We start from the raw sequence: 26,404 nt of genomic DNA, 5'->3' as shown, positions 1-26,404 counted from the left end.
CCTTAGAAGTGTCCTTTCTACCTTCTTGGAACTTGTCGTCCCCTCCCTCGGAAAAGATCATATTGGCACCCCCTGTCTACGTGTGTGATTATTTTTTTAAAATTTACATCTGTTTTTATTACCTGCAAATCTAATTTAGGAAGTATAATAAAATTGGAAAATTCACAAAGAAATAAATAATAGCTGAAATTGCTTTTTACCTGAATCCACTTTCTTCTCTCTCCTCTCTGACCACCTACATCAAACATCCAAAACGGTTTTTTGCCTCCGCCGAATTTCTTCGGAATTTCAACTGTGAATTCGATCTTCTGTATACTAGTTGTGGTTCTTCGACATCGGAGAATGTCCTGAAACAGTTTTTCATTGTATTACGTTTAGCGAAGGAATTACTATGGGAAAAAGAGAAGGAAATTACTCTCTCTAGTACAGTATGCCACCAGGTTTTTACGTTCTGTTCTTTGGTATTACGAAAGCATCAGTTTTAAAATTGGTTTGGTTAAAGGATTTCCTTAGATATAATAGAGGGTCATTCGGGTTTTCGAACTACTTTTTTTTACTCGAAGTCTCTTTTTTATTTTTTAAATAAAGTGTATAGCAACCATTATTTTCAAATTTAAGCACAAATTCCTGGAATATTCTAGTTGAATAGAATTAGGTGAACCCTTTAATTTCTTTCTTTTTTTTTAAAAAAAAAATGCCGTATTTAAGAGTGTAGATAAAACTTTTTCAGTTAAGGGTAAATTATTTACTGTTACAAAGAATGTACGCTGTAAATGTGAGAAAGTGTATAATGCAAATATACTTTTTTTTTTTTTTTTGATGCTACACATTACTAATTCGCATACTGATCTCTGTTTCTTCCACATATAGAAAATACTTTGACAAGGTCTTTCTCCTTTAGAGTTTGGTGACTGATTCCTAGAACTAAGCTAAATTACTTTGTGATTACACATCACTCTTGTGCAGCAATACGTATACGCAGTGGCGTATTTACGATTTTGTTTCGGGAGGGACTTTGCTAACTTTATTCTGGAAGTGTGAAAATTCTTCAAGACATTTCATAATATTTTAAAAGAGTAAATAAAATTTCGGGGGGCTTAAGCCCAAAAGCCCCCTCCTTAAATACGGCACTGTGTATACGTATGTAATATACGGAAGAATGTTAGATGTCACCTCCTGTAACGACATGATGTAGCATCTAAGTAGGAGAAAGGGCAGTGCGTATGTATCATATGGATAATGTATGCTCTGTACAGATTTCCGTTGTAAACATACGGATTCTGTATATTCGTACAATATACCGTTGTCCGAATCACAGATTTTTCTCAGTGTACTAAACATTTACACCAAGAATCATTGCGATTAATTCTTTCTTCTATTCTTCGCGATTGATTACCAGCAATTTGAAACTTTTTTGAATTACACTTTCGGTTATTTGAACAATAACTAAAATTCAACGTTATGGATTGTTTTAAATTTCGTTACAAAAAAAAATCACACATCTATTCTTCTTGCTTCAAAAGATATTAAGAGAGGATTAAAGTCTATGTTGCCTGACTTCTCGTACAAACTGTGGAAAGGCTCTGAGAAATGGGTCTCATCAACTGTTTTTGTCAACACAAGAGTCAAAATTTCTTTTATAAAAATTAAATGTACTCCTTTTCATTCAGCACAGGTATGGCTTCATATTTATTGAAATTCTGTACAGACAGGAAATTCAGCGATACATTCAGCATACACTCTGGTCACCTTTATTCCACAAGTACCATTTTCAGAGAATCGCTAAACATCTATATCAAGAATGAAATGAGAAATATTTTCCGCCTGTATCGGAGATCGAACCTGGACCGAGTGGTTGATAGGTAGAGGCGTTACCGACCATCCCACGCAGCTCAAAATAAATTTAAAGTAGTAAATTTAATTCAGAACAATGTGCTAATTGAAATACACCATAGAAACACGGAAGAATAGTCTGGGCCTCAGAAACGCAGAACGCTTCGCCAATGTGTTTTTCGCTTTAGCATAGAGTCAAAGGTTTCGGAAGCGCTACAAGCTTTCTCTTATTCTACCAGAGGCGCTAGTAAAACAAATAATTATAAAATAATAGCATCTACTAGTCGAAAGGAATATTATGTTAGCTAATTAAGAAAACTTACAAGATACATTCGTGAAGTGTTCCTCGGGATTCGTGAAAGATTGATTCGAAAGCAAACTTCTCCGCGGCAAATGTGTATTGTCCAAATGTATTCTCCAAATGTGTATTGTACTAATTTTAGTGGCCCATACCGGTAATGTACATATTTATGGGCCTTCCTATATCCGGAATTCAATCATACACTACAATAACGCTCGGACAGAAAATTACTTTTAGTTTCTTTAGAAGTAAGTGGACATGAATATCGTCATATGCAAAACAAATTAGATTAGGTACTACTTCTATGACACATTTTACCCACCCCAGCCGTCATCTTAAATTCGCCATATTGGATTAAACTTTTGGTTTTTCAAATTAACATAGGTGCAAGTGATACATCAAATTCATGTACCACTTTCTTGTGAATTCATTTGTGTAGTGAATTTTATCGTAGGTTGTAACGTTTGGAAGATATTACATATTAAATCCTTCCAGGCACTTCGCGAAAGATATTAAATAGTTGCAGACATAGTTGCAGAGTAAATCAGTCACGCTTACATTTTTTATGTTTACAAATCAAACAATTTCTAACTGGAAAAATACTGTAGGTATAAACAAACTCTTTACAACATTAATGTCATAATCTTATTACATTTCTGTGAGTGATTATCATTACTTCAATGTTATACTATTGCAAGGAAGTATTGTATTACAGTCAAAATGCCTAATGTAAATCCAGATAGACCAGATTGGGTGAAGACCTACCATTTCCGTATTGACGTTTGTGTGTCTGTATGTACGTTCAGAGAATATTTCGTCTACGATAAATCACGTAAAAGATTATACGTATATACACACGGGGCAGTGCAAAACTTACTGTTTGGTTCAATATTCGTGAAGTGTCTGATATTCAACATGCAATACATTGCAAACTGTATAAGCTACGGTAAAACTCACTACACGAATGAATTTCCGAGTAAACTGTACAAGAATTTGATGTATCACTCGCACCCATTCCCATTTGAAAAACGACAGTTGAATCCAAGATGGCAGCGGGGTGGGTCACATGTGCCAGAAAAGCAGCACTTAATCCAATTTGTTCTGCGTATGCCGGCATTTATGTTCAGTTACATTTAAAGGAACTAAAAGCGATTTTGTGTCCGAATATTATAGTAATGTATGATTGAATTCTGGATATATGAAGGGCCACAAATATGCAAATTACCGGTATGGGTCTCTAAAATTAGTACAATACACACTTGCTTTAGAATCAATTTTACATGAATCCCGAGGGGATACTTCGCGAATGTACCTTGTTAGACATAAGGAACCTTAAGCTTATATTGAAAACTAACCTGATCTGAGGGCACGTAGTTAGGCTTTCGGATTTCATCCAGTCTGTCTAGGAAGCTGGAAAGACAACAAAATATACACGTTAAATAGAATCTCCTTACACATTTCTCCTTATACAGTAATATGTAAAAATATATCTGAAATACACAGAGGCGAACTGGGTATATTAGGGCCTAGGCGGCTGTTACCATGGAGGACCTTCAGACTATAACACCAATTCCTAAAATAGCGTACAACCAGTTTCGCAACCAGCAATGAGCTCGGGCGGCCCAGGCCCTTCCCAAAACAAACCTGGCCTATTTTATACAGCAGCGTTGCGGACAAATTTTGGTGAAATTTCAAAACAGACAGGGGTGTAGCCAGCAGGTTTGTGTAGGGGGGCCCGTCGTTTTTTAGGGGGGGGGGGCAGCTACAATGTACAAAGTAAAAAAAAAGTGTTGCTGTTAATGTTTTGGGGGCCTGAAAGAAAGGAAAATTTTGGTTTTCTTCTGGAAAACTATAAACACTATTTTAGCTTCTTCTTCTTCTTCTTCTTCTTATTATTATTATTATTATTATTATTATTATTATTATTATTATTATTAGTAGTAGTAGTAGTAGTAGTAGTAGTAGTAGTAGTACTATTATCCATAAATTATATTCAAGATAGTTTTTATTATGCATAATCAAGAACTACTGCCCGGGACCAAACGCTATACTTTTGTGCATAACTATAAAGGTAACCAAGAAAGTTCTGTCCCTTTTCGTGGAGGTCTGTGTTCAATTGGACCTCACACCTTGAGTTGAATGTGAGTGGAGATAAGCCGAACGTCAGTTGTTGGTGTGGGTATATCCAACATACTACCTGGTTGTGGCAATTCAGACACACCATGAACTTGCGTAAAGACAGAGGGAACATGGGACATCCACAGAGCGTCATAAGAGCATGTATGCTGAACGAGTTCAAATGGTGGTCAAACGCTGCTGTAGCGGGACAGAAGATATGCCAGGCCTTTGGTGAGGGTGTCGTGAGGACGCGGACATTGCAGCGATGGTTTAACAAGTTTAAGGACGATGACGAAACTCCCGAAAACACCACGTGCCAGAAGACCAACACATGTACAGAGAGGAACTGGGGCTACAATTCAGTATGTGGTGAAACCATTCGGCAGCACATCCATCAACTTGTGAAGCACTGCAAGTTGGGTCGATGGGTCTCACATATTTTGACTCCGGGACAGAAGGCAACGCGGCAGCCGACTGTCTTTATTTACTGTTTCGGAGCCATTTCTGGACAGGGCGTTGACATGTGATAAAAAGTGTGTCTTATTCGAAGCTCCACAGCGCCGTCATCATTGGTTAGCATCCCATGAACCGATTTCAAAACAGCCGAAACCAGCACTGTACCAGAATAAGGCCCTTCTGTCTGTTTGGTGTATCGTGCATCGGGAACTGCTACCAGCTGGTCAGAGTATCAATGCAACTGTGTAGTGTCAGCAGTTGAGCTGTGCTCAACAAAAACTCAAAACTCTGGAGCCATCACTTCTGAATTGCAAATGTGTCCTCGTTTACAGGACAACGCTAAGTACCACGTGGCTAGGATGACTCAGGACACCATTCTTCGCCTTGGATGGGAAACAATATTGCAACCACTATATTCACCGGGGATTGCACCGTCCGATTATTACCTGTTCCATTCTTTGGACAATCACCTTAGAGGACGCCAGTTCAAATCCCTAGTAAAAGTCCAAAATGCATCTGATACTTTCTTCGTTTCACGGCCCACCAAGTTCTACCGCGATGGATTCTATGGTCTTCCAGAATGTTTTCAGAAGGTCGTCAATACTGATGGGGACTATTTTTAAACTTCCAGGTTAGGTGACATATGATGTTCAAAGGTGGTGGGTGAAAAAAGCAACAAAACTTTTCTTGGTTACTTTTATATATAAATTTTAAGACCTTGTATACAGAACCTATCTACATCAGATTGATTTTCTTTGAAATTTCACTTAATTTCTTTACGGTTTCCTGACAAAAATATTTATTTATTATTCGTGACTAAGAAAAACATAATTATTTTATTACACTGAGTAGAAATAAAAGAGAGAGCAAATGAAATTCAAATTGAATAAAATCATTGTTTCTCACCAAATTTTCCATCCTCTATGTCTTTTAAAACACTTGTTAAAGCATATAAAAATAGTACCTTTGTTTTATGGTTGTATTTGTAGTACCTTGTTAAAATGTTTGTCTTCAAACTGTCAAATATAAATCGCAGTAAATTGTATAATCTGCTGTCACAAAAAAGTATCCTATTTTTCGATCGGTATAAGGAAGAAATACTATACTATTTTTCGATGGGTATGGAAAAAGCAATATTTCTCCATACTATTTTACCATAAATTATTAATTGTCAATAAACTTCGTTACTTTTAAATGAATGAAGCGAGATAATTTTACTGTGATGTTTTAAAAGCTGGTCATTTGGAGGGCCAGGAAACCATTTGGGGGGCCTGGCCCCGATGGGCCCTTCCTTGGCTACACCCCTGAAAACAGATGAATACATAAATGAATATTGAATTAAGTTAAAGCACTGTACAAAAGGAGAAATAGTCAGTGGAAACTCTACATTAATATCTTAGAGTAATAAATGTTAGTAAAGAGTACGCCATTTTATGCAAAAAATAAAGATGTACAAAATAATAATTATAGTGCAAGTTTTAAAACTTGTATCCGTTAATAATTGAGAATTTGTCAATTTGAATTTTCATTTTAAGGTCTTTTAGGATGTTAATAATAAGGATAACTAAATTGCTTGCGATGAGGAAAATTCAAACTTTCAATTTTGTTCATAATAGATGGTGCAGCACGTCGTTTGCAGACTACTGTACTAGGTATTCTTGTCCCCTCCCGAAATAAAATCCTGGTTACGCCACTGCGTACAATGAACATCTGCGACGAGCCATCGCGTTATGCAGTTGTAAATTCGTTGTTACTTGATGTTTTTGCAAGCTATGAGTTATCATTGGTCATTGGAAATTTGATGTCACAGCAAGTTTTAATCAAACGGCAAATCACAGGATTTCCAGAAACAAACTCTAGTAGTTTACAGTTATTATTGTACTCCCATACGAGGTGATTCAAAAGTTCCCTAACATCAGAATTACAACAAAATGTAAGAGAAGAGACCGTCTCCGAATATGTTTTTTTAATGAGGAATTTTTTAAAATTAGGCCAGCCATTTGGCCTGTACACTCTTTATGTACCCAATGTTAAACGAAAATGCAATGTTGCCATTTACCTAGAGCCAGAGCGTAAGTGAATGAAGTTACTGTCTTTTATGGTAACATGTCGATGGCCAGCCCCCATTTCAAAGAGTAACTTCAATCATTTATGCTGTGGGTCCAGGTAAATGGCAACGTTGCATTTTCATGTAACATTGGGCGCATAAAGAGTGTACAACCCAAACGACTTGTCCGATTTGAAAAATTCTTCCACTTTAGATTGAAAACATCATATTTGGAGACGGTTTCCCTTCTTACGTTTTGTTGTAACTCTGATAATAAGAGAGTTACCCTATGTCATGGAACTTTTGAGACGTTCCGTATAGTAGCTGAAACACTAAACAAATAATAGTCAATAACTTTTTACTATGGAATGAACAGGACAGCTTACTGAAAATGGAAACACTAACCAACTAATAATAACTTTTGACTGGAATGAACACGACAATTTTACAAAAAAAAAAAAAAAAAAAAAAAAAAAAAATGGATAACACTGCTGAAACACTAAACAACTAATAATATTTTAAAAAGTTAAGATTCTTTGCACTTCAGATGATGAATTGCAGAGTTCCTGAATAACTTTGTCCACGGACATTAAATATAACATGTCTCTTTCCATACTCATTAGTAAAAATGTGTCCAAAATGTCTTCACACTAACTAGCTCTGAGATTTGTTTACTCTCTAACTTTAACTTTGAGAAGCACCTTCCACATGTTACTTGTGTGCATGGTAGAGACAACGCATGTTTGTATACAATGTATAAATTATTAAAACAACTAGACTGACAGAAATTGGTACAAAATTTTCCCTGCACATGACAAACAATTTTTACACAAGGTGTTCGCAGTATCATTATCACTCTTGCCGTGAATCCCGTCCAAAGATGTTCCATCCAGCATAGCATGCTCAGATGCATCTTCTACGGATTCAGGGGCATCATTCCCTTTAGGATCATCAAAAAGCATAACGTTTTGTGACAGAGTGTCATTCACAACAGAGAACTGCTAGAGCTCTTGGCATATTTCCTCCTGTTTTATATTTAGCTTTTTCGCAAGAACTCTGAGAGATCCTGCAGACACACCATTCTTCTTGATTTCCGAAAAGTGCTTGGGATCCAGCATTTGAAGTTCTTTTGGCTGCTGAAATCTATCACTGAAACATGTAGCAGCTGTATTCAGAATTTCGTTGAAGTTTTTTATTCTGAATAAATCATTTTCATTAGCATTTCACTTCTTGCGGCAAACTCTCCTGACATTTTCTTCTTTAAGATTCTTCTGGGTTGAAAGTCTTTTTTTTTTTTTTTTTTCCATTTCTATCTTCTCTACACCAGATTACGCAAGCTGTTGATTTTTTTCACAAAATGTTTTTGTATTTTCATAAAGTATTAAACATTCATCTTTTGCCTTTATTTTCTTCTGAAGCTGGTGCTGCAAATTATCTACAAGTCTCCAGGTTGTAAGATAGTCCAATCCGTGAGACTGCAGGTATTTTGAAACAGGTTCCGTTTCTGTAAACAAGTCCTGAAACATAGAAGTCCTCGCTACAGTGTTAAATTCTGTCCATTTATTCAGCAAATTCTCTGCCTGAAATTCTGATTTCTCCATTATAATACCTTTCCTGTACAACATCATTGAGGAACAATAAAAATGAAAAAAGTCTTGATGATGATGGACAGTCGTTCTCGTCTTGGCTTCCTGTTTCGTAGCGAAACTCAGTGTCGATTACTGCATTCAGTGCCTTGTTTTTGCTTCACCATCGTGCTGCACCAACTTGTTGAATTTTTCAGTCTATCATGTCCCTCGTGCCTTGCATCTATCATTTTCTTCAAAATATCTTTTCTTTTGCAGGATTCAGACAGAACACAGCACTGGTTTGAACCACACTAAATAACTTTGCAGCTTTAGGGATATGCTCAGTCAAATTTATCATAACCAAATTAAGAGCATGAGCCATGCATTGGGTGTAACTGATTTCAGGGTTATCCTTCTCCAGCAATGCTTTAACTCCTTTGTATCATCACTCAAGTTAGCAGTTCCATCAAAAGGGCAGCTTACAATATCAAACATCAAAACACTGTTGGCACAAAGTACTCTTTTGATTTCATTATCAGTTCCTTGTTCTCTAATGTCACTGTTTACAACAACTGCTAACAGCCTCTCAAATACTTGACCATTTATAACGTAGCGAATTACTATAGCCAGCTGATTGAGCACTGAAACGTATTGGTAGAATAAACCATTACGTTGAAAATGCCTGCTTTTTTGACGGCTTCCATTATTTTCTTCTGCAATTTTATAAACGTTTTTGATAGAAAATATTTTTTTTAAAATGCGCTGTTTTTTCATTTTTGAGCTATCAAATATAGACTTACAACCTGAATTAACATCCATAAATGACCAATCAGCCTGTGGTTAAATATGGGCCCAGCTACAAACCAGGCCCCAGTCTTCAATGATGAAAGGGTCCCAACTGCCCAACATAATGAAAGACTGCCCAACGTAATGAAAAACTGTCCAACATAATGATAAAAGGGCCCAGATCCCAACTGCCCAACATGATGAAAAGGGCCCAGGGCTCCAACTGCTCAGTGTTATGAAATAAGGGCCCCAACTGGCCAATATATTAAATGAAGGGCCCAAGGCCCCAGGCACAAACTAAATCACAGTTTATAATAATAAAAGACCATAGTGAAAGATGGACCTAGCCACAAATCCAGTAACAAAAGGGCCCTATTGAAAAGATTAACTTACTGATTGAAGGTTGAAAGAGTGGTGTATGTTAGCAGCATAATAACAGTGATCTACCTAATTATTTAGCTTTCTTCTGTTTTAGCTTTTCTCCCTTTGTCTTTCTTTCTTTATTGTTTTATTAATAAAGGCGCCCCTGGAAATACAATGGCGTTCGCAGAATATTATTATCTGCAAATCCGGGACGGGGAGATAATCTCATTTGTTTATCTAACATATGTTTATGACTTGTGTTTCACAAAATCAATACTTCTCCAAATATCACTCCAATCTAGCCTCATGTTCATGATCAAAGATCATAAAATTCTCTCTCGAACAGAATTTTAAAAAAGATGGATAATAAAGAGCGTTTATTCCCATTGTATTCCATTATCCTGTACATCTCTTACCGAGTCGAAGATGTAACCCTTGAGAGGGCCAGCGTACGCTGGCACAAAAATGCCCTTTCAGTAGCAGCTAATGCATCCACCCCCTGCAATGGGTAAGGCGAACCCCCGCAACGATGAGTCATGCTAAAGAAAACCATAAATATAAAACACGTCATTTTGCCACAATAACGTCAGTATGCTGTGATCCGACGTCAATTTTGTAATCTGTATGCTGTGCCACAATAACGTCAATTTTGTAATCAGTATGCTGTGATCCGACAATAGAAACTGGAAGGAGAGTCCATAGCGGAAGGGGAAGACGATGATGAAATAGTAACAGCAGGACAATAACCAGAGAAGATGAAACTCACCAAGGAGAAGGAAGACACTTCAGGAGAAATCGCCCTCCCGGATCTAGCAGCTAAGAAGGTCCCGCCTATCTTCATATCTGGTATTAAGAACACACATGTACAAACGTTGGTAGCCACCTATACCAAACTTCCTGGTATGTTTCTCAACCACGAGCTAGTCAAAATTCATTGGGCCAATATGCAGGACCAACGGTGCCGACTTTCCAAAATTTATGTGGGTACATATCAATGACGGGACGTGTTAGCCTATATGTTTTCAGGGAAGTCTCGATATTTGATTGATTTATTTTTAGTTAAAAATCTGTTATGAACACTGTCATAAAGGCTGTGCTGTGATAAAGTAAAATATACCGTTACTATAAGGATAAGTTAGGGCTGCCCTAGCCTAGTCGGTAACACGGCTGAGTTAAACTCAAAAGAAAGTTTCAAACCCGACTCCAAATTAAAAGTCTTGTGGGTGCAGCGCACTCACAAGATTATTTGTGTGGGTGCTGGAGCCCCGGAGCACTCACGTAGTCGGCGCGTATGTACAGGACAACCAGAGAATTGAAGCTTACTGCATTCAAACCCAAGCTTCGTATTAATTGGATCTCCCCAATTAAGCCCGACCCTTAAAAGTGGTGAGTAAACATTTACTAAGTGTTACAGTAGCAAAATATATCCACAAAGCGCTGGAAAAGCTGAAACACACTCAATCAGCGTAATCACAGCTCAAAGGTCGTCCAGACGGAAAGGGAACAAGACTAGACTTCCCCTGTCTTTTATGTCACTCTTTCAAAAACAACAAACTAGCAGACTTACAATCTTCGTCTTCTGCTGCACTTCAAGGTCGAGATTGAACCATGTAAAGGCGTAGACATTCGTACAATGTTACAGGTGCCAGAGGACAGGACATTTCCAACTGGCCTGCTAGTTCAGTACTTAGCGTGTAGAGTAACGGGCATCATTAGAATCACCGTTAGCTTTTAAAATGTTAACGAATTGACTACATTAACGAACTCAGCCGAGATAATCATTTTTGCTATCTACTGCAGAAAAAAAAATAATTTGAAAGTTCGCTTTGGTTCAAGAGTTATTGTGTGGAGTAAACGGACGGGCTTAAATCAATGTTACCCATTAAACGGTTAAGGGATTAATTCACACATAGCACACGAACATTCACGGGACGTCCGAAACTGATCCGGAATGGACAGCGGGACATCCCGGGATAATCCGAATTTGCCCCGGGACATCCATAGGACCTCCGCGGAATATCCAGATGTTCGCTAATATTCCGGAAAACGGGATATTCAACGGGACCTCAAAGGGATGTCCACTGGTAAATCATGGGATAATGTGGTCCTAGGTATGTTCGGCGTGGGATTTTGCCTGGGATCTCCTGTTAATCCGGAACGTCCCATGGACATCCTACGTAGGAATCCTTTAGGACGTTCCATGCAGGACGTCCATTGGATGTCTACTCATTTTCTTGATAATCCCGGGAACTATATGAGATAATTTGGATCAAAATGAGACATCCTGAAAACATCGTGTGTTGTGTGGGTTCTGTTAAGGACTGCCAATATAGTAGATCTAATTATCTGGTGCAAAAAATAAAAAATAAAATAGATAAAATAAAAAGCAAAAAATTGCTTCCGTTCTAGTTATAGTGTGGAGTAACGTAGTACGTAAACATTACAATATTAAATGTCCTACTTGCGTATTCGTAAAAATAAGTAAACAGAAATCCCCATCCATATGTTGCATAATTCTTATCTGTTAGCGAACAAAGCACAGACACGTTGCAAGACAAAAGAAAATAAATTTGCATTTTTTAAGTCTTCATACTGCATACTATAATATATGAAGTGCATATAATGTTGGTACATTTGGTATGATTACATAATTGTTATGTAGATAGTAAATTATTAAAGGAAGGACAGTAAATACTTACTATTTTGCACTGTCAATCAGTTGAAACTCATTCGACTTTTTAAAACAATTTCGAACACCCTCGTCAGCCCATAATTGTTTGGCGTGCACGTAGAACTCCTGAAACAATTTATATTTAAATTAAATTAAATTAAAACAACTTCCTGTCTAGCAATAAAGTAGCCTACGTATATTTTATCTCAAGAATTATATCTGTTTAGTGTCATGTCATAAAAAGTATATACTGTATACGTATGTATATAAAAACAACTATGAAATTCTTTACGAATCAAATATTAATAAAGAAGAAATCGTTTGACATATTCTGCAGTACCACCACATTAACACTGTTGCCAACACAACATGTAAATTTTTATTTCACTGTTTCAGACAAGTATATATTTCAAAATCTATATGCTCAACGAAAATTTACATTACCAAATTTATTATTCTATTTTGGAGGCCTACGACATTATACTACGCCATTCTGGAGACCTACAACATTATCCTACGCGACTCTGGAGGCATACGGCACTATTCTACGCTATTCTGGAGATCTACGACATTATTCTACGCTATTTTGGAGACCTTTATTATTCTACGCTATTTCCGGGACTCACGACATTATACCATGCTATTCTGAAGGCCTACAACATTATCCTACGCTATTCTGGATACCTACGATACTATCCTATGGTATTCTGGAGGTCTACGTTATTATTCTGTACTATTTTGGAGGCCTACGACATTATCGTACGCTATTTTGAGGGCCTACGACATTATCCTACGCTTTCTGGAGACCTACAACATTATCCTACGCTATTCTGAGGGTCTAGGACATTATTTTACGCTATTCTGGAGACCTACGACATTATCCTATGCTATTCTGGAGGCCTACAACATTATCCTGCGCTATTCTGGAGGCATCTACAATAGTAATAAACTCCTGTAACGACCATAGAGAAGTCCACGTGGAATATTTGCATATATGAGATACGGATAGACACCGTTATCCGTTAAGAAGTTCGATTTACTTCATTACGGAACTCGGCGGAGATAATCGTTCTAGCTATCTGATGCAAGAAACAGAATTCAAAAATTCGCTTGCATGTACGGAATATGCGATAGAGGTACCCACCGTTACAGTCAGCGATATTCGTTAATACGTTAAAGGATTAATTCCATTAACGAACTTGAATGAGATAATTGCTCTAGCTATCTATTGCAGAAAATATAATTTAAAAAATCCGTTACAATAATTGTATATGGAGTATGGAAAGCCATCGTTGAAGTTGCCGTTATCCGTTAATCCTTTAACGGATTTGCTCCATTAACGAGCTCGGGCGAGGTAACCTCTTGAGCAATAAATGGACAAACGGAAAGATGGTCGGACGTATTAAAAACACAATAAGTCTCACTAAGTAATACTAATAAGGGAAATGAAATTGACTAGTCAACACCAATGCAAAGAACCTTCGTAGAAAATGAAATGAAATGAAATATTTATGTCCCACGAATATGCCAACCAGGCTAATGGAGAGGGTGATGAAAAATGAATGAAATGATGGAATGAAAAACTGGGAGGAAATGTGAGAATCTCGAGAAAACCCACACATATGGTGTTTGTCAACCACAAAGTTCACTTCGCGCGAGCTGGGATCGAACCAAGGATTTCATACACCAGAGGTGAATGCTGTACTACTGAGCCACCGCGGCTGCAGGAACCTTCGTGTCGAATACTTTGATCATACGATGTATCTCGAATCTATATATTAAAATGCTAGGTTTATGTGTTTATTGCCACGGAAAGTTTTCACGTTTGTGGACAATAATTTCGACAATGAAATCTCGAACAGCAGAAATGATCGAAACGTGTGGTTTTCGCTGGTCGATTTCAAATTTTCGATAGATTGTTCAGCTCTAACTGAATATTTAAAAAAAAAAATGGCCGCGCTAAATGAGGGCAAAACTTTTCAGGTAATTTCAATTGCAGATCAAGAAGACAATTACATAAAATATACACTAAATTCAGTGTGAAAAACTTTCAAAATTTTAGTTACAGAGATATTCTTATGCTAAAATATTTAAGAAGAGTGCTACTTATGAAGGCATTACCTGCGAATAGTGTCTGGGCGTTTCTATTACGTGAGAGCCTCTTTGTTGGAATGTATCGAGGGATAGAATTTGTACAGGTGGCGGCAGCGACAATATGAAATCTACACTCTTCTCATTTTCCGCTTTCTCTAACTCAATCGGTGGATTAAATTTTCTCATGTTGTTAATAATACTGTAAATAGCTTCGTGTACATTTTGCCTTATGTCAGGAATCTTCTCTATTCTTTCTCTGGAAAGAAATGCACATATAGACAGACAATAATTAGAACAGCGTAAGACAATTATACCTTCTAATGAGCAAGAAATTAGGATGTTAGATGATAAAGACTTAACCCTTGGACTACCAACGAGAGGGTACTTTGTGCCCACCACAGCATATTTTTTGTAATTACTCTTCTAATTATTTCTTTAAAATTGTAAGAAAATATGTTATTTGCTCAACATGTTTAGCTAAAGCGAATACCTTATGGTGGTTGAAATTTAACGTTAGCGTGTCTCATAAAATTTGTTATTTTAAGTTCGTGGACACAAAGTTGGTAGGAGATGTGACTGACATTTAGAAGCGTCACTCCTAGATGGCAGAACAATAAATAACTGTTAGTGTTATTCTGTATATTCTACTGTTCGCTTCAGTCACTGTAGATTTTTGTGAGAGTTTCTGATGTGTTTATTTTCCGAGATATATTTAATCTAGGGATGGGCAAAACTGATTTTTATAAAAACCGAAACCTGAAAAACCGACATTTCGGTTTTCTCTAAAACCCGGTTCGGTTTTCTCCTTTTCGAAAACACATAAAACTATTTCTGTGGAAATGAATTCGGTTTCCGGAGAACAACGAAACACCATTCTGGTCAGAAATAGAACAAATTTTGAAAAAAAAAAAAAAAAAAAAAACGGAATCGGTTTTTCCAAAAACCGAAAAACCGGTTTTTGTGCCCACCACTAATTTAGTCTTAATAGGTGAGCACAATATGACCTCCCTTGATAGTTTGCGTTACGAAAAGATACCTAGGTAGTGCGAGGGTTAACGACTGTTCATATGTTAAATATTACAAAGAAACAATCGGATCATTGCCGGTGCCTTCGAAGCCCAATCAGATCTCACTCCCTTCTTAATTTTCGATATTCTTTTTACTACAATACAATGTAACGCAATATTTTAAATAAAAAATGAAATGAAATCTTTAGTTTTACGTCCCACGATTATGCCGGTTAGGCTAAAGGAGACGGTGATGATGAGAGATGAGTGAAATGGTGGAATGAAGAAAGTGGGAGGAAACACCACAAAGTTCACTTGGCGGGGGCTTGGATCGAACACGGGACCCTAGGCAGCAGAGGTGAACGCTCTACCACTGAGCCACATATTTTAAATAAGTATGTTCAGGAAGCTTAATATATAAAATAATTTACTCGGGCAAATTGACATTCTAGGAGAAAAGAAAATGTTCCTAAGTCCTTGCCACTTCCCAATCATAACAGCATCAGTGCGGCACGTAACATGTTGACGTCATTGAATTTTATTTCACAGCAACTACATAGTATATATACATTCATGAAGATCTTGTAAAGTCTCATTACCATTTCAATCAGAGCTCCGACACTTCAATGTTGTGTTAACAGTTCTTTTCTGTTTAGATTTGATGTTAATGACAACGACAGCATTATCAGGCAAAAAAAAAAAAAACCTTGTTGTGCGTGGTGCTACACCGAGATTAAGACACACATTACTGTTCAATTATAATTCCGGTAGGAATATGTGTAAGCTTCATCCTCCAAATCTGGTATAATGAGATAAACGAGTAAGTTCCAAGAGGTTGGAAGCGGTTACAACTTGGAAATGAAAAATGAAATGAAATCTTTAAGTTTTACGTCCCACGGTTATGCCGGTTAGGCTAAAGGAGACGGTGATTATGAGAGATGAGTGAAATGGTGGAATGAAGAAAGTGGGAGGAAACGGGAGAACCCCGAGAAAACCCACGAGCACGGTGTTTGTCCACCACAAAGTTCACTTGGCGGGGGCTGGGATCGAACCCGAGACCCCAAGCACCAGAGGTGAACGCTCTACCACTGAGCCACCGCGCCCCCCTCGGTTACAACTTGGGTCGAAATGGATGGTCAAATGTGAGTCAACAAAATGTGGATCGGAGAATTGTCAGAGGTGTCTCTATGATAGCTGGATGTCTATTGAATTCAGTAGGGAGCCTGGTGGACGACGTATATCTTTATATGAACTACACATTGATGTATGTGGAATGTTGGAAAACTTATCATGTAATTCTCAGCTCAAAATACCGTGACCCAAACTTTTACCGCTTTGGTTTCATAGTATTGCGTTGGTCCATAAGTCCTAGCGATTTATTTAGTGAAATTTTTGGGTGAAAAACAAAATGTTTTGCAACGCATTTTATGTTATCCGGTAGAGAATTATGTGCTCTACAAAACAGTGTGTTCAGTTCTTTTTTTTTTTTTTTTTTTTAATGTTGAAATACTTTTTTCTTTTCAGGTCATTAAAATGAGTGTCAACTCAACAAAATAGATAATTTTCGACACCTTCTGCTTTTTGCGTTTAATGAAGGTACCAAAGCCACAGAAGCAGCTCGAGAGATTTCTGAAGTGTATGGCGAAGAAGCGATGCCTCTTAGGACATCTCAAAATTGGTTTAAGCAATTCAAAGACGGCAACTTCGACCTCAAAGACATGCATCGCACCGGATTGGCATAGATAATGGAATGCTCCCACAGTATCGTAGAGCGTCACCGTCACGCGATGGGAAAAGTTGAAAAAGTGCCTGAACTTATGGGCCAATCCAATACTTCATATACTATAAACTGCTATATTGTCCTTATCTAAGATTGACTTTTTTGACACTTGTTTCGCAAATTCTGTGGAGGAAGGATTTTGAACTTTACACGTGAGGGAATTGTGCAAACGCTTCTGCCAAGCATACACAGTGTGGCAATAAAGTTCCTGATTTGTTTGTTTGTTTGTTTGTTTTACAAGCAGAGGGAGAAGCTTATCACAGGAATGACAATATGGACGCGAGCACACATGTTTACAAGGTAACTTGAACAAGTTTCAACTTAGCCGACCAGCAGAGCATGAAGTGGAGTTTACCAGTGGTACAAGCTGCACAGCAATCGTGCTTTTAGAATATAGCAGAGGGCTGGAATCAAGTTTTGTGAAGTAAAACTGGGAAAGTCAGACATGGGAACCAATTACTTTTATATAATACCTACGCAAATGAAACATTGCGTAGAACAAGCATTTTTGAGTAATATGGGTGGTCTTCACCTGCGGATACTGTTCTCAACAATCATAATTTCATTCTCCCCACACTGATACAAACTGTCTGTGGAAATTTGATTCAAGCGTATTTTATCGAGATCATTGAATTTAATTTTACTGTCATTCCTAACCCGTATGCAACTGTGTGCAGTTCTTTATGCAACTGTGATATATACCTTGCTCTGGATTTAACCCTCCCAAATTTCTCTGTCCTTAATAAAGGAACCATAGTAATGCTCGTGGCACAAGTCAAGATAAAGCTCTCACCTTTCACTAAAGCCCTGGATATGTAGTATCTTCATTTGCTTCAATATTGTGGTCTTCCCAGCTTCTCCCGCTCCTGAAAAAATCAATTTGCTTTTTAAAATCTGATTTATTAGTTCTAATGTTTAAAAATTAAATAAATAAAGAGTGAAATATTATTTTTTGTTTGGATCACAATATCTAGTAGTAGACCACAAAAATGAAAAGATAATATCAGCACTAAAGAATAAATACGTAGTTATTCTCAAAATGCTTTGATGGAAGATATCATATTTAAGAACTTCCGCAAGAGTTCATGGATCTGGACCAAAGTCAGTAGGCTATAAGAAGATGCACGTAGGTAGTAGTAATCCCAACATGGCGCCTGTGAGATATCTCAGACTTATTACAAAGACTGTTCAGAAACGCAAAGTACTCACTTCAGCAGAACGTCTAAGAACCTTGAGCGGGCACCAAAGCAGCTTTTCAGGTAGGAAATGTTTATATGGATGTTATATGAATAGCCTGTCGTTTTTGTAGATCCTGGCGCAGGTGGGCACTAGTTCTCAGCCGGTCAGGCGCTGTCCTACCATGTCCTAAGATGCTCGAAAGAACTTAAGTCTGGGCAGGGTAGAAAGCACATACTAAATAGTGAGTAAAGTGCGTTGGATTGTCCTGGTGGTATGCAGACGCGCGTTCGTGCTGTATGGCAAATGCGAACCTAAAATGACTTATTCCATTCACTTGTACGTCTACGTGCACTGTGCAGACATCACTGTGTCCAAGATGACTTCTGTTGCAAGGTAGCAACGCCCTCCACTCGCGTTGCCATTGTAGTCTCTCCAGACGCAACCCAAGATTTCTTGGTGTGTGCACTAGGGGCGTGACTAGTGATGGGCAGTGGGAATATTCCCGGTGGGAAAGAAAATAAAAAATGGGAATATTCCCGGTTTTTTTCCCTGGCATATAAATTCCCGGGAAGGAGTTTATCTCCATTTCTTTACTTTATCTTCCAAATTATAAGAACCGTATGACTAATTATTTTCATTTATCATTTACTTCAAGGTTTTAACAAATTTGAAGGTTAAAAAAATTGAAATTCACTGACTGTGCTTTATATAACTAACTAGCATAAATTACCCTCTTCGCTGTGTTAAACAAATAATTTAAATGCACACTGATATTGCTCATTTTCGATCATTATAATGTATGCCAACCCTCCTCACCTCCCAAGTGTCGGGCTGAAAATGGATTTAAACAACATCAGAAGTGTCACTGTTCATCTCGGCGACACAAGAACTATAGATTCAAAAGTAGTATCTGTCATTTTTTACCATTTATATATATACATATATTTCCCCCTCCTCCATATTGCGGGCCATGCCATCGGAAGTGTCACCGTTCATCTCAGCGACCACAAAAAATGTGAATTCAGCACGAATATCGCAAACTTTCGCTGATTTTTAAATATCTCTTCCTCCCCTTCCCGTAAGTTGCGGGTTTGAATTTAGATTTAAACGAGATCGAAAGTACCAGTCCAGTGTTCATCTAAGGGATCCAGAAAACTATAAATTCGACACTGATAGTGGTCATTTATATATATCCCCCCTCCCTGATTTTGGATTTAAACCGGATCGGAAATGTCACTGTTCATCTGAATGATCCTGAAAACTATGGATTAGACACTAATATTGGTCATTTCCGATCATTATTATATATAGCTCCCATCCTCCGTGCTGCAACACACGGCATCAGAATTGTCACTGTTAATCTCAGCTACTCCTAAAAGTATGGACTCGACGCTAATATTAGTCATTTTCCATCATTTTTAAATGTTTATCCTCTTCTGCTACGTTGTACCCTCCCTCTTCCCAACTATCAGGGCTGAACTTGGATTGAAACAGGATCAGAAGTGTCACTGTTTCTCTCATCGACCCCGAAAACTATGGATTCAACACTAATATCGGTCATTTTTGATCATTTTTTAAATTTCTCTCCCCTCCCCCTCCCCTACGTTGCATCGTCAAAGTGAATAGCCTAAAGTAATCCCTACCTCTAAACTCATGTATGTTAAAATTTGATTGAGATCGGTCTTGTGGTTCAAGAGTGATGAAGTCACAAAGGCAGTCATTTTTATTTAATTTTTTTTCATATATCTCCCCCTCTCCCCTCCCCTACGTTGACTCGTCAAAGTGAAACGATTAAAAAAAAGGCCCGACCCTCATATATGTTGAAAATTTGATCGATATTGGTTGGGTGGTTCAAAAGTTATTAGGTTTTATTAGTTTTTATTTATACGTCCCCCTCACCTCCCCCTCCCATAGGATATACCATTAAAGTGAAATTACAAAAATGTTTCCAGATTCGAACCTCATGTATCTTGAAAATTTGAGATCGGTCGGATAGTTCAAGAGTTAAGTTACAAAAATAGTCACTTTCAGTCTTATATATATTGATTTTTATATCTCCTCCTCCTTCTCCACCCTACGTTGCTCCGTCAAATTTAAATCATAAAAACGATCCCAGGTCTGAACCTCATCTATGTTGAAAATTTGATCAACATCGGTCTAGTGGTTCAGGAGTAAGTTTTATTTATTTATATTTATCCCCGTCGCAGGCTCTTCAAAAGCCATGAGGTTACGAAGGTAGCATTAATATAGATGTCGTTTTCACTATCCAAACGTGCAGAAATCCATTAGGGTGACGTGCTTTTTTTCTTTCTTTCTTTTCTTTTCTTTTTTTTTTTTTTAAAGGAATAACATGAATTCCTGTTTCCAGCTCCACGTTATGATAAGCCAGAAGGATGATTTGGAGTATGACTAGGCGCTTTCTTCATGTGAATCTGTAGTTGATTCTTGGTCCTTACGAGTGATAGACGTCTTTCAAATAGATTCGAATCATGATGGATTTTTCGAAGTAGGAAGCATTTACCTTTACGTTTTTGTCCACCTTATGTAACTCCATTATGTAGTTTCTGTCGCAATCGTATCTTGCGACAATCATAATTCTCTGTGGGAAACTCTCGGCGCTGGCGGTGAGACCAGATACATCCGTTGCGAGAAGTGTTGCTATGCGTAATTATATAAATGTTACAATTACCTTGGGGGTAAAGGTAATCCTAATATGACGACTGTTTTCGATTTTTACTGCGTCAAAATTCCTTTTGCACACTTTGGAGCAGTTTGCCTTGCGCTCAGTAATACGGCGCGGAAAAAGTTGTAAACTAGCGTCCTATTTACAAATCACAAGATGGACGCCAAGCGTATGCTAAGCTAATAATTATGATCGTGTATGTCTGTAACCAATGGTCCTATGAAGATTTTGATTGGCACTTAATTTAAAATGTTGTGGTCTTCAGTTTTGAGGAGACGAAAGATTTGTGTAAAACGCACCATTCTGTTGGAAATCTCCCTTTTTTATTGCCAAAAATTACATACGACAAATTTGATGCAAATTCCAGCATTTTCACTTATTTAAACTTTGGTAATGCTCATTCTAGCATTTTGTTAAGCAAATAACAATAACAAAGAGTAAAACTACTTATGAACTTTTAAGGATTGTGCTTGCTGTGGCTCAGTGGTAGAGGGTTCACCTCCGGGATGCATGGTATCCTTGGTTCGACTTCAGATTCCGCCAAGTGAACTTTGTGGTGGACAAACAGCGTGTGCGTGGGTTTTCTAGGGGTTGTCCTGTTTCCTCCCAGTTTCTTCATTCCACCATTTCATTCATTTCTCATCATCACCGTCTCTTTAAACCAAGCCGGTATACCCGTGGGATGTAACTTAAAGATTTCATTTTACTTTTAAGGATTACGTATACAGCGTTGAGCTGATGTGTTTATTCTTGGTCTCTGCTGTAAATTTAGAGATACTGGATGTGAAAACATGTTGATGACATTTTCTGCAGGAAAAACAAAAAGACGAGAAGTATATATCAATGTTGTAACTCATAAACTCGGATGTAGTCTGTGTGAAATTCTTCCAAGATTACATAGTCTGACCGGATGTGATACATCCCACAAAACTGGAATAAAAGAAAGTGCTCTAAAAATCATTCCAGGATCTCTAGTTAAAAAAAAAAACTTTGATATCCTTCTCTGGTCCTAACATACTGTTTAGTGAATCTATCAAGCAAGCAAATTGACAAACTCTTTCCATCAATCCTCAGAAAGAAAGGTGACTCTTGTGATGAAAGCATATACGACGAATTTGTGTGAAGGCTACATATACTGTCAAACCTATCTCAACTGCTAGGGCATCTCATTCCTTTCCACTTCATATTTTAAGATATATACCAAAGACGTACACTCAGTGGCGTATTTAGGGGGGGGGGGCTTCCGGGCTTAAGCCCCCCCGAAATCTTACTTACTATAGTAAAGTATATGAAATATCTTGCAGAATTTTCACATTTTCAGGCAAAGCCCCCCCGAAATTTAGCAAAGCCCCTCCCGAAACAAAATCGTAAATACGCCACTGCGTACACTTAAGGACAAACTATAAATCCAATTATGGACAATCTGAATCCATTCTCCTACGGCTTTTCAAAAACTGAAACGCTGCTGGTTCTCCAATTCATGACCCAAACTACAATTTAAACTTACCTGCTTCAGCCTACCAATTGCACAAAATGCATAACACCACAACTGCTCGAGTGAGTCATGTGTTGGGTAATAATCAATTAAAATCAGTCGCAATCAATCAATCAAAAGTAATTACTCTGAAAATTAATTTCAATTGACTTCAATTTGTCTTTTACAATTAATACCAATTGCCATTGAATTCAATCACAAAATTTGCAACTTATAATGGTAACCAAGAAAGTTCTGTCGCTTTTTCGACCACCACCTTCGAACATTGATACGTCACCTAAGACATACATGGAAGATCTAAAATAGTCCCCATTAGCATTGACGATTTCCTGCCAATGTTCTGGAAGGCCATGGATTCCATTGCAGCAGAACTTGGTGGGCCCTGAAGCGAAGAAAGTATCAAGTGAATTTTGCACATCTACTAGGGATTTGAACTGGCGTCCTCTAAGGCGATTGTCCAAGGAATGGAACAGGTGATAATCGGCCACGTGGAGCTTAGCGTTCTCCTGTAACAGGAGAACTCTTTTGCGATGCAGAAGTGCTTTCTCCAGAGTTTTAAGTTTTTCTTGAACACGGCTCAACTGCTGACAGTACACAGTTGCATTGATGCTCTGACCAGCTGGTAGTAGTTCCCGATACACGATGCCACGAGCAGTCCACCAGACACAGAGGAGGACCTTCTTCTGGTACAGTGCTGTTATCGGCTGTTTTGAAACCAATGATGACCAATGATGACAGCGCCGTGGAGCTTTGTACAGGACCTCCTCTCATCACATGTCAACACCCTGTCCAAAAATAGCTCCTTCCTCAGACGAGACAGAAAAGAAACACAGGTGTCTTCTCGCATTGCCTTCTGGGCCGGAGTCAAATCATGTGGGACCCATCGACCCAACTTGTAGTGCTTCCCAAGTTGATGAAGGTGCTGCCGAATGGTTTCTCCACTCACACTGAATTGTAGTACCAGTTCCTCACATGTCTGGTCACTTTTCGCTTCAATTGCTGCCTGAAGATCTTCATTTTGTACATGTGTTTGTCTTCCGGCACGTGGTGCGTCTTCTAATGTTTCGTCACAGTCTTTAAACTTGTTAAACCACCGCTGCACTGTCCGCGTGGTCACGGCAACCTCACCAAAGGCCTGGCATTTTTTCCGCTCCGCTGCAGCGGCGTTTGACTCCAGTTTGAACTCGTAAAGCATTACACGCTCCGTGGATGTCTCATGTTCACTCTGTCCTTATGCAAGTTCACGGTGTAACTGAACTGTCACAACCACGTAATATGTTGAATGTACCCACACCAACAACCAGGGGCGGATTTCGGGTGGGGCGATGGCCCCCCTTAGAAGAGGAAACTGTCTTATTTTATATATATAAATAAAACCCATCCCAAAGTTTGGAGCCTTAAGAGTAGCAGTATAACATCCCCCCCCCAGAAGTCGGTCCTGGATCCGCCCCTGCCAACAACTGACTTTCACCTTATCTCCATTCACATTCAACTGACGTTGTGAGGGCCAATTGAGCACAAACCTTCATAAAAAGCGAGAGAACTTTCTTGGTTACGTTTATAATTTAAGTGAATCGTTAATTGGTCACCAAGGAATTGAAACTTGTAATTGTTAATTGTCAATTGCAAAAGTTTAATGTTTAATTGTTAATTACAAATGAGCAATTGAAATTGTAATTGTTAATTGCAATGGAAGTTAGCAATCAAAAGTGAAGATAAGATGATCAATGGCACCCATGTTGTGGTTTCCAAGGAAGGGGGTGGGGCAAGTATAAGCGACATTTCACATATAGTTTCAAATTTTAATGTAACTATTCTAAAAATTCTATTGGGTTTTCGATATTCCGAAGTACAATTTCTTCTAGGGGGTTGGGCAGCGCCCCACCTTGCCTCCCCTGATGGGCGCCCTTGAAGATGATGTGCATATATTGTGTTGTCCACTTGTTATTACTGTTTTTATATATTTGAAATAAGGTACTTATATGAAATGTTGGATAACAATCATTCTCTCACCCATCGGAAAAAAAGGAGAGGAAGTATTTTGATAGCCTATTGTGTTTATGCCCCTGGAGAAATATCTATTTTCTTGTCATACTCACAATTTACGGATAAACATCGATTGCTAAAATCGAAACGAGTGCTGACGAAATCAAGCAGGGCTCCTTCGTGGCTAAGCGGTTAGCGTATGAGCCTTTGGCGTGGGAGACCCGGGTTCGATTCCCGGCGGGAGCTCATGTGATTCGGATTCCACGTTAATCAGTGGGTCCACGTCTCATATAGCCTCGCTGCTGAACGGGACGTAAAATTCAAAATCAATCAATCAATCAATGATTAGCAAAACACATACTATCAATAAGAGGAGTCTTAAAATTAGCGGGTAATTTAATTTCGCAGCTGAGTACCCTCAAATAGTTGTAATGTTCCCTGCCAGATGATTTGTAGTGCAAGTAACAGTTATAAATAACCAACGATTATTGAATATTCCTTATTGAAGTTTGTCAATTGTTTATTGCACCAAATTGCAAGTCTCACACCAATACTGAAACATCAGAAAGGGAGTTTCATTTCACAGTGTGAAACTACGATAAACTTCCAAAGTATACTAGAAGGATTTCAGAATCCTTATCAATAATCCGTTGCTCGTTATCTTTCGCTTTCGCTTTTTCTTTTTCTTTTTTTTTTACTCTGAATAGCTTAACGCTGAAACCGGAAGTCCTAATTAGTCTATCATCTTTTCTTACAATAAAGGAGTAAAATCAGAGGCTTAACATGTCCTTGCGGCACTGAATCCTTATCAAAAAATGCTTATTGCTATCTATTTAAGTTTTATTTGTAATGCTTTCAGTATTGTAGCCAAAGAGCCGATCTTCTTGACTTCCGGTTTTAACAGATAGGTAAAAGTCAAGACAAAACTCATTGCTGGGACGTAGAATCTGTTAAAAAAAAAAAAAAAAAAGAAAAAAAAAAACGCTTTTCGAAATCCCTTCGAAACGGCTTCGACTTATGTAAGTAAGTATTGACATCGGAAGTACTAGTAAATTTAAAGTACTTACGGTTTTCGTAGAATGATATGTTCTTTTCAGCCACTGAATCGATTGTTCAAAATCACTTGTCGAATCACATTCCACGAATCACATTGCTTGAATCATTATTACCGTTCTTGTTCTATAGCAATCAACGCTGAAACCGGAATTGACTGACTTCTATCACTTCCAATTTGAGCAAAGGTTTCATAATGGAGATGGAACCTATTCTTGGGAAGCTCAATCGAATTCAAAAAACAGCTTCTCGATGTCTTTTACTGTTATTGTTCTATGAAAATCAACATTGAAACCGGATGTACTAGCACATTTTAACAAATTCTCGTTTCCGTACATTGTTGCTGGGATATATTCTTGGGACACTGAAGCGATTAATAAAAAGGCAAAAATTGGAACGTGATGTGCATGTTGCCTATCTTCGGCCGATGAAACTTTGACCTTGAGAACTTTCTTTGAGTTTTACGTCCCACGATTATGCCGGCTAGGCTAAAGGAGACGCTGATGAGATATGAATGAATGAAATAGTGGAATGAAGAATGTGGGAAGAAGCGGGAGAACCCCGAGGAAACACACGTACACGGTGTTTGTCCACCACAAGGTTCAGTTGGTGCGGGCTGGGATCGAACCAGGGACCCCATGCACCAGAGCACCGCGGCCCCAACTTTGACCTTGAGGTAGAGTAAGCAGTTGTCCAAAAAATTTGAAATTTTGCATTCAAACTACTCTAAGCCAACGACATTCTTACCAGAACTCTAAAAGGAAAATAAAGTTAGACTGACCCGTCTATTGTACTTCACAGATCTTATTAGCTTATTAAAGTGTTGTGATCAGACAGTGTCTTAAATTTTCCACACTCGTATTTATTGATTTTCTTTCTTTTTTTTTGGGGTGGGGGGAGGAATTTTTATAGTGGCCTGGGATGGCAAAAATGTTAAAATCGACCCTGGTTTCGATGTATTATCGAAGTATTATCGTTTTCCTA

At 38.1% G+C, this 26,404-nt stretch overlaps 1 protein-coding gene across 1 annotated transcript in view; it reads right to left on the bottom strand.

The window, feature by feature from the left end:
- The window catches only part of Galphaf (G protein alpha subunit f), a 64,446-nt gene that overhangs the window by 26,473 nt on the left and 11,569 nt on the right, over positions 1 to 26,404 (bottom strand). The window contains exons 2-6 of the mRNA XM_081746699.1: positions 17,818 to 17,890; positions 14,265 to 14,493; positions 12,172 to 12,269; positions 3,490 to 3,544; positions 201 to 347 (exon numbers count right to left, since the gene is read on the bottom strand). Coding sequence (XP_081602825.1) covers positions 201 to 347; positions 3,490 to 3,544; positions 12,172 to 12,269; positions 14,265 to 14,493; positions 17,818 to 17,890 — 602 coding nt within the window. The remainder of the gene's footprint in view (positions 1 to 200; positions 348 to 3,489; positions 3,545 to 12,171; positions 12,270 to 14,264; positions 14,494 to 17,817; positions 17,891 to 26,404) is intronic.

The sequence above is a fragment of the Thermobia domestica genome, chromosome 18 (assembly GCF_964235325.1).
Source record: "Thermobia domestica chromosome 18, izTheDome1.hap1.1, whole genome shotgun sequence".
Taxonomy (NCBI): domain Eukaryota; kingdom Metazoa; phylum Arthropoda; class Insecta; order Zygentoma; family Lepismatidae; genus Thermobia; species Thermobia domestica.
Note: the sequence above shows the minus strand (reverse complement) of the source record. Positions and strands in the feature narration are given on the sequence as shown.